Raw genomic sequence first — 10,053 nt, forward strand, 5'->3', positions numbered from 1 at the left:
TATAAGAACTGAGACACCTGAAATGGCATCTACAGCTTCTGAATTACGATGTAAACTGTGGGGCAGTAGTATCACAAAGAGGTCTCAGATTTCCTATATGAGGAGGTAGACTTGACAGTTGGAAATCTTGTAATGTATCTCTGTGAAAATAATGAAGACTGTCTCTTGCTCAGGCAAATGAGCACATGCCACTGCTGTGCTGTGCTCTGATTTCCATACTAACTGTGCTCTGTATGTCCTTAACTTTCAGTTTGTGAAACCAATGAAGACTGTCCTCCCGGCTCCTTCCTCACGCCGTTCCTCCAAGCTGTCTACCTCTTTGTGCAGTACATCATCATGGTCAATTTGCTTATTGCTTTCTTTAAGTAGGTACCATGGTATATTGCTGCAAAAGCAACTAATAGATGTTACAGAATCACAGAATCTTAGGGGTTGGAAGGGACCTCGAAAGATCATCTAGTCCAACCCCCCTGCCAGAGCAGGATCGCCTAGAGCACATCACACAGGAACATGTCCAGGCGGGTTTTGAATGTCTCCAGAGAAGGAGACTCCACAACCTCTCTGGGCAGCCTGTTCCAGGGCTCTGTCACTCTCACAGGAAAGAAGTTCTTCCTGATGCTTACGTGGAACCTCTGTGTTCCAGTTTGTACCCATTGCCCCTTGTCCTATCACTGGACATCACTGAGAAGAGCAATTATTCTGCCAATGCTTCCACAAAAACCTTTAAACAAAAATACCCCAGCAATGGAATGTTGGTGGTTATTTCCCCACCTTCCTTGGGAGTCAGGTGAATAAAAAACAGTGAAAGCAAGAGGGTCAGAGGAAGTGGATGCCAAGCAGACACCAAAACTGTTTTGCCATTTAAATGGACTCTGACTCTGTGAAAGTGGACAACTCCATTTGGCAAACAAGTAACATTAATTCAGCTTAGAAGATTTGCCCTTTGGGCCTAAAAGCTGTGCTTGTTTTACCAAGATTCCTGTTGTTTGGTGCAATTTGGTATGTTCTAGACTGAAATCTTACTGTGATGTTTTTAACTATCTGCTTTTTAATATCTGCTGCCAGAGTAGAGTTTTTGTAATAATTCCATATTAATTCATAGTAATTCTGTAGTAATTAATGTGTCTTTATGATAATTCTAACCTTTCAAGTTTTAACAGGGAAAGTCTTGTAGTGGATCAAGTTCTTTGAAGTATTAGTAAAGAACAGTTTAGTCCAAGTAGTTAATTATTTTCTCCTAGAGTTCTATTATTTCTGAGGAAGGAAAAACCAGCTAATAGGTTACAAAAGTTTCAAATCAAGAAGTGTAGTGATTAATATTCAAGAAAACTGAATGATCAAAACTTATTCTATTCCCACTTCTAATTAGAAATCCCTTTCCTGAAATTGTAGCAAGGCAACTTTTTTTTTTTTTTCCCCCTTAATGCACAGCTGTGAAATTGTAATTCTTTCTAGATTTAAATCTTTAGCAATGATCCTATATTAAAACTGCCTAGTGATTTGATTATTCCAGAAGGGGGACCAAAAATGGGTTTGAGCAATACATTTAATTATGCTCCCAGAAGCAAAGCTGATGCTTTTGTGATTATACATTCAGTGTGTAGAATGATGATGTAACTGAAAACCTAAAGTTGCTTTCCTGTATTTGGGCCTATGATAGTAGATATGGGAAATTAGTGCAACAATAGTGATGTTTAGTATCATCACAGCTCTGAAGAGTACCCTGCAGAAGAACTGCTACCTCTTGCAGCAAATATTTTGCATAGGGGGAGCATACTGAAGACCAGCAGAACTGTTTTGTTAACAGTTTTCCCTCAGCATGACTCCTACATCTCATCCAGTCCAAAAAGGCAGACAATGTTGAATTCTCAGTTAGGCTATGTATTAAAGTTTAAATAATCTGGCTGAGATTTCAAAGACACTTCAGGGATACTTTTTGCCCAGTTGCCCATGTGAATGGGAATTGGATACCCAAATCCAGTAGACAGCTTTGAAGATCTCATTCTCAGTGCACTGGCTGCAAGCCCATGCTGTTGCTTTGTTAAATGGAAGTTACTAAGCTGATTTACCTCACTTGAGGAATGGGACTTCTCTTCATTGTCAAATTAGATCTGTAGACAAGCTGCATTTGGAATATTCCTCACAGGAATGTCTTACTCTCCTTCTTCCTCTTTTTCTCTTCTTAGTAATGTTTATTATGATTTGAAATCCATATCAAACAAGCTCTGGAAGTACAACCGGTACCGCTACATTATGACCTATCATGAGAAGCCATGGCTGCCTCCACCTTTCATCCTCTTTAGCCACATTGGACTTCTGATAAACCGCATCTTCCACCATCGGCCTCCAAATGAGTTGGATCAAGAGGAAGGCGATGTTGGACTAAGTAAGCAGTACTAAGCTGGGGACCAAAAAAATTAGCTGATGAGCAATGTTTTACCAGCCTCCCATCATTTTGTAGCTCAGTCCCTCCAAGAAAAAAAGGAAAAAAAAAGAAAAAAAAAAAAAAAAGGAAAAAAAGAAAATAAATGTCTAAGGGAATGCTTTGCTTTGTATTTGGCCTTTGCTTTGCTACATACTGTGCACCAATCAAGATACATCACAACTCTGTGCTGAAATAAAGGGACAACAGCTTTTTGTTTAGGATAGAGTAGTCTTATTTTGAAAGAAAGTAAACAATACTGAAGGTATGAATTTCTGTACATTTGTCCTGAAAAGATCAACTCTTCCTTTTTAATTTCCTAGAGAAATTAGCTGCAGAGCCCAAGGGCAGAAGAGATCCAGTGATGTCAGATGCAAAGATGGAGGGCACAGGGAACAGGAGGCACAGGGGCCTCCCACCTTCTCACTGCATCCTTTTCTTTGTGCATTGGCTCATCATTGCACCTTATCCCCAGCCGCTATACAGCCTGGACCCATCCACCCCAGGATCCTTCTGAATTGCCTCCTCAAGGCATTGTTAGTTCCCCGTCCTACTGTTGGCAGCTCTTGCAGCTCTGCCACAAGTAGCCCTAGCTGTTGGGGTGAGGGGATCACAAGATATTGAAATGGGAATGAATACTTAATTGTGGGCCTTAGTAGTTGATGAGATGAAGCAGAGGAATGGGGAATAGGAGGCTGGTGGCTGTAACCTTACCTAAAAAAACATATTGGAATATTGACCCACAGTATTCTACAGCCTCATCCTTTTTGATGCAATGTACGTTCTTGATGCTTGTCTTGATGCAGACACTGCCTAGGTTGTGCTTCACCTGGGATTTTCTCTGCTGAACATGAATCCCTGAAGATACCTGGCACACTCACAGGTGGTTAAAGTGTTTAAAAATGGACTTAACAAATCAATGCTGAGCTGTTTTACTGCTGCTTCCAGGCTCAGCTCCTCTGTCATGACTGCATACATAAACCTGCCTTTGAAGTACAATGGCTGATTTTACATGCAGGCATAGTATTATTCACTGCTGTAGCATAGAGGATATTTTACTTGTAAGGTGCATTGGGCACAAGGAAACCTGAAACACTGCTTAGCACATCTAAAAAGCCTTGAATAGAAGAGAGCTCATATGTTGCCTACACTTCTCTCAGAAAGAGACTTTTTTTTCCTGTTTATATACCTTTTCTATATGCCTATGCATTGCTTGATAACATCCTTGTACTTAAATTTTGGTGTGGTTATAATGAACTGGTTTTAGCAATGAGGATTCAGTGCCACCCAGTGGAAAACAAATGAAAATACCAAGATACAGAGACTAAAATCTTCGAGGCAAGAGCACTGGTGGGTTATGGGGGAAAAGAGCCTAGAAGGTGAGCAGGTCTCCTTTGGGGTGAGAGGGGCACCCCAGAAAGCTGTAGGGGGCACCCCTGCTGAGCTGTGTGTTGCAGTCAAGTACTTCATGGTTGTAGCAAATATTGCCATGTCACTTGACACAGACACACAGTTCCCCCCACCCAGCAAATCAGAGAATCACAGAATTTTTTGAGTTTTTTGAGTTTGAGTTTGAGAAGGAACCTTAAAGATCATCAAGTTCCAACTCCCCTGCATGGGCAGGGACACCTCCCACTAGAGCAGGCTGCTCAGAGCCCCATCCAACCTGCCTTTGAACACCTCCATGGATGGAGCCCCCACAGCATCTCTGGGCAGCCTGTTCCAGTGTCTCACCACCCTTACACTGAAGAATTTCTGCCTGATCTCTAACCTAAATCTCTCTTCTTTCAGCTTAAACCACTACTTGTTGTCCTCTTACTGCAAACCCCTGTAAAAAGTTCCTCCCCAGCTTTCCTGTAGGCCCCCTTCAGGTACTGGCCTGCAGCCTTCTGGGCTGCAACTGCACATTGGTGGCTCATGTCCAGCTTTTGATCCTCTAGTACCCCCAGGTCCTTTTCCACAGAGCTGCTGTCAGGCATGCCCTCCCCCAGCCTGTATTCATATCTTGGGTTACTTCAGCCCAGGTGCAGGACCCTGCACTTGGCCTTGTTGAACCTCATGATGTTCACCTGGGCCCACTTCTCTAGCTTATCCAGATCCCTCTGGATGGCATCCCGTCCCTCTGGAACACTGGCTGCACCACCCAGGTTGGTGGGCGTAACATGTCCTTTCTTCTAATCACCAGGGTTTTCACCTGACTGCCATGACTTTTCAAATATCATGGACAGTGGTTTCGCAATTGTATTGGCCATTTTCTTCAGGACTCTGGGATGCATCTCTTCAGGTCCCATGGACCTGTATCTCTTCAGGTTCCTCAGATGGTCACGAACCTTATCTTCACTTACAGTAGGGGAGACTTTGTCTCTCTAGTCTGCATCTTGTGGGCCATCAACTTGACAGTTGTGAGGAGAGGGGTTGCCAGTGAAGACTGAAGCAAAAAAGTTGTTGAGAACCTCAGCCTTCTGCTCGTCTGTTGCTACCATTTCACCATTGTGGCTCAGCAGGGGGGAATGCTTTCTTTAACCTTCTTTTTCTACTTCATGTACCTGTAGAAGCCCTTCTTGTTTTCCTTAACATCTCTTGCCAAGTTCAGCTCTAGCTGTGCCTTGGCCTTCCTGACCTCATCCCTGCATAATGGGGCAGTGTCCCTATACTCTACCCAGGATACCTGTCCCCTTCTCCACTGCCTGTGTAGGTCCGTCTTGCCTTTTAGTTTCACCAGCAGGTCCCGACTCAGCCATGCTGGTCTCTTGCCTCCCTTGCTCGACTTCCTGCACCAGGGGATTGAGACCTCTTCCTGTGCTGAGATAGGTGCACTCATCTCTTGCCAGCAGGCCCGGTGATGTATATGCTGATCCCTGGTTAAAGAATTCAAAATTCTGTCAGTGGCACCTACCCTGGACCCAGGTATGAGATTTTTCCAGTTTCTTCCTTCATAATATCCTGCTCCTGGTAGTATGGAAGAAAAGATAATTTGGGCCCCTGAGTCCCTGACTATTCTCCCCAATGCCTTGAAGTCATTCTTGATTCCCCTTGGACTTGTAACAATTTCCTCATTACCCACCTGAAAGATCAGTATTGGGTAGCAGTCAGAGGGGTGTACCAGGTTAGAGACCTTTTCTGTAAAATCTCTTACCCGGGTCCCAGGGAGGCAGCAGACCTCCCTGTCTCTTTGATCTGATATATGCATACAAAAACAGTGAAGATTCTGGTATGTAAAAAAGGAAAGAATAAGGAACTTGGAAGATGCAGAATTTGGATCAGAGAAATAGCTTTCCACTGTATGCATTTCTTCATACTGACTTAAAATTAATCTGTTCTCTCAGAAGTCTTGGTGTGCCAGAAGAATAGCATCATAAGCAACCAAAGCTGTGTAGTTTAAATTTTTTGACAGTGTTCATTTTTGCCCAGTAACCTTGCTTAATGCTTATTTTGTATTTGAACATGTGAGGCAATTAAGTGAAAAAAAGCTTTGTAGCTTTGAGTACCTGAAAAGACTGTAATTGTTAAGGGTGAGCAGTTATAAATTAATACCTGGATGAAGTTACAGTGAAATCTTTGGAAGTCTTACATATCTGTATCTAAGTCTTGTGAGCCACACATGTATAACAAAATACCGAAAAAAGTTTGGCAGAAACTACATCTTTGTAAACAGCCGTTTGGGTATGTACTTGTGAAGCTTTAAAAGGCAGTTTGCACTGGAGTTTTCATCAGTGTGGTTTTGCTACCTATCTAAGGAAAGATAAAAAGCATGTTTACATACATTTGGCATATTGACTCTTTCCACAAAACCCCAGATTAATGGAGTTAAGTCAGTCTTTTCAAGGGAGGTGAAGGAAATATTTTCTGACAGTTTTCATTTATGGATGCTTAGAACCAATTGTATTTGTCAGCATGCTTCATAATAACTCCTACCTCCTTTGTTCAGAGCTGTACCTGAGTGATGAGGAACTAAAGAAACTCCATGACTTTGAGGAACAGTGTGTGGAAAAATATTTTTATGAGAAGAATGAAAGCCTGAGTTCCAGTGACAGTGAAAGGATTCGTCTGACAACAGAAAGGTGTGTTTTGTTTCAGATTTGTGCTCTTTGTATGCATTTGTCATATAAAAAACAACTTTGGAACAGGTTATGGCCAGTATGAACTGTAGGAGCAATAACATGCATAGACCTTGGTAATTTGATGGAAATGAAATGTATTTGAGCAGCATGGCAGGCCAGGCTGGGAAGCATTGCTGGCAGAATTGCATCCCCAGAGGTGTGTAGTGTGCAGATGGTTAAAGGGTTGTGGTAAAGTGGTGCTCAGTTTCACTTTTGCAGACCGAGTAACATCACAAAAACATCCCAGAATATGGCATACAATGCATGTTTTTATTTAAAGGCTTAGTACTGTGAGAATGCTGTAAGAGTATTGCTTGTGACTGAGTATAACTGCTGTTTACAGAGAGGAGAATATAACCATTGTAGCATTATCTGCAATGTGGTGTTTGTAAAACATAAATACACAACTGCCAGTGGGGTTTCAAAACTGTCAGTATTGGCCTAATTTAGCTTTCAACTTAAATCAATGGCAAAGCTGCTATTAAATTTAATGGGAAGTGTTAAAGAAACTGAGCACTATAAAAAGTCTTACTGAATGGCAATACTGATCTCACATAATATTTATTTATTTGTTTAATTTATTTATTTGTGCCTAGAGAAAGATAGTCCCTTAATCTTCGCCTGTTCATAATTTTTATTTTCTGCATACTAAAACAAAATACAGAAGCAAAATGAATATCCCCTGTAAAAGGAATAAAATAAGTAGCTGCAGAATTGTTTACAGCAAGATGATTTCACTTAGTGGATAAACAAACAAATGGAAAGGAATTTTTTTTCTGAGTGCAAAGGTGAAATACTCTTCATAGTATTGCATAACATTAATACAATACATTAATTTATATTAATAGAATATTTGCAACACTGGTCTTTGATTTTATTCAGCTGTTAGTTAAATCCAGCATCTTTTAGTTACTCAGTGACAAAGGAAAGGAACAAGTTATGCATATGGCCTTCAGCTAGTTTATCATTGTCTTAGTGACAGAGTGACAGAGGGAGTATCTTCAGCAAAAGTGAAGATAATGATTTGATTCAAATTATATCACTTCAGGCCTGGAAGTTCTTGCACTGCTCACTGGGGATTTGAAGAACATTAAAAAAGTCTTTGCTTTTTGGGCAGCTGAGTTTTACCTAAAGATAACTGATGGCATCAGACATACAGAATCTGTTCCCAGAGGCCAAATGGGTGGTTGAGAAGACCATTTTCCCAGAACTTTCTGGTATTAGAGAAATGCAGGAGTATCTGTAGGTTTGTCTGAGCCTTGTCCTTCTCATGCTTGCACAAGAAAAGTCAAAGTGCAGGAATACTGGCTGACCAGAAGTATACTTTACAGCATTTCACATTTACAGCAGTAGCCAGTGCAACATTTCTAAAGCTGTGTTGTGCTCTCCATGGTTTAGTAGTTCAAAGGCAAGAAATGAACATCAGTAGGAAAGTAGCAGTTTCTAAAATAGATACTCCTTCAGCAAGAAGACTGTTTCCTTAAAAGCCATGGGTTGTTGGCCTGGTAATCTGAATGACATGTTGTAAGTCTGGATCGGTTTTGTCAAATACAGATGTTTGTGCAAATAGAAGTAATGATTTAAAGGACTTTGAAACACCAACTTTTTGAAATGTGTTAATGGATTCCTTCAGCATCTGGCAAACAGAAGCAAAGATCTGTGTTTTGGTATTTTAACTATCTTTTCTTTTTCCACCTAGAGTGGAGGAGATGTTTCTGCAGCTTAAAGAAGTGCATGAGAAAGTATTTTATATCAAGGAGTCTTTACTCTCTCTGGACAGCCAGCTAGGACATTTGCAAGACCTGTCTGCCTTGACAGTGGACATCCTGAAAGTGCTTTCAGTTGTAGACACCTTGCAGGTGGAAGAAGCTTTACTGGCTGACACAAAACATCGAACCTGTAGGAAGCTACCGCATAGCTGGAGCAATGCGCTCTATTCCAAGACCCTGAGCAGCCTGGAGGGCTTGTATGACAAGAAGTACCACTACTACAGCATGCCACCTTCCCTCTTACGGAGCTTCGTAAGGAGTCAGTGGCCATCAGAGTGCAAAGACCACATGCTGAGGACTGAGAGTAAAAAGGCAGTAGAAGACAGCTCTCAAAAGATTGAAATAGAAAGTGACACACTCACTTCAGGAGTATCCTCTGATACTAAGTCAACACCTAGATATGGACAATTTTTGCTGGTGCCTCCTGGCCATCAGGGAGGGTCTTTCTCTGAGAATGTCACTTTAAATTTGTCCTTTTTTGGCACTCCTGCCAAATACAGGGATGATGCATTCAGAGATGAACTGCGAAGTAGCACTGTAGTGCAGCAAAGCTTGCAGAGTGTCACCCTCACTGGAAAAGAGACAGAAGATTATCAATGGAAACGGATTAATTTGCTATCAGAAAATACCAGTGCCTCAGAGGCTGAGCATTCTCTTGGTGTCCAGCCATCACTGGATATTGAACAGCATGCAGCACCTTCCTGTGATGGCAAGGAAGAAACTGAAAGAGGTTATGTGAACTGGGGATTCTCTGAAGGTGATGAAAAAGGAGTTTTCAGCTCAGGGAAGAAACAAAATAAAGCCTTGTGCATACATTCCACCTATAACAGTGACTGCAATTGCACAGGTAGCTCTCCCAGGCATGTCCCAATAAGAGAATCAAAGTCCTTCTCCTACAACTCAGACAGATCAGGTCACAGCAGCTTCATCTCTCAGAACAAGTTAAAACGCAGCACCTCCTTCTGGATCAGCCCACCCTGGAGGGACTGGAGTTTCTGCAGGAGCAACAGCTTACAGTCCCCTAAGAAAGAGAAAAAAGGGAAAACCTGCAAGGCCATAGCTGGTAATTATAAAAATCTACACTTGTACAGTATCTTGTACTGGGGAGCCGAATACATCGTAAAAATCTTTCCTGTGTACACAGGATATATTAGCTGCAGTTGAGGGTAATTGCAGAGAGTCCTGAGTTACTCCTTCACTTCGTTCTGACTGCTCTAGGAAGATCTAAACTGTGCCTGGTACCCAAGATGCACCACACCTACAAGTCAGCCAGTCTGATTCTCCCCATCTCACAGGATTCCTGTGGCTGTGGCTGCAGAGCTGGGGTGACAGAGGGGCTGTGCTCAATCTGGGGAAGTCTTCTGGCCTGGGGATGCAATCAGGAGTTACACGTGCCAAAATAAATTACACATTCCTTAAGAGATACATTAGCAGTATCATAGCTCTGATGGGTGTTTGGAGACTGAAGAGGTGTGTGTTTTTATAGCCAGTTTAAAACCCTCACTGTCCACCACCAAGTTTGTTCATCAAGAGCTAAAATACAGCATATCCCAATTCTAAATATGAATAGTAATGAGGTGATGGATAACATTTGTTGTTTAATATCTTGTGATGGTTCATTTCTTTGAACTGAACTGAATAAGTATTAGTCTTTGGTGTCTCAAAATCTTTCTCAGTTTGCTTTGAATATCTGCCAACTCTCAGTCTTGTCAGACCTTCTCCAAGTAAACAAAGGCCCTGTAGTTTTATAGTATTTCTTGAC

General features: G+C 41.7%; 1 protein-coding gene across 1 annotated transcript in view; it reads left to right on the forward strand.

Annotated features, from left to right (window-relative positions):
- Positions 1-10,053, forward strand: part of TRPM6 (transient receptor potential cation channel, subfamily M, member 6) — a 97,233-nt gene that overhangs the window by 64,958 nt on the left and 22,222 nt on the right. The window contains exons 23-26 of the mRNA XM_009999797.1: positions 251-365; positions 2,187-2,386; positions 6,351-6,483; positions 8,222-9,138. Of these exons, the coding sequence (XP_009998099.1) occupies positions 251-365; positions 2,187-2,386; positions 6,351-6,483; positions 8,222-9,138 (1,365 nt within the window). The remainder of the gene's footprint in view (positions 1-250; positions 366-2,186; positions 2,387-6,350; positions 6,484-8,221; positions 9,139-10,053) is intronic.

Source organism: Chaetura pelagica, unplaced genomic scaffold (genome assembly GCF_000747805.2).
Source record: "Chaetura pelagica isolate M959 unplaced genomic scaffold, ChaPel_1.0 scaffold216, whole genome shotgun sequence".
Lineage (NCBI taxonomy): Eukaryota > Metazoa > Chordata > Aves > Apodiformes > Apodidae > Chaetura > Chaetura pelagica.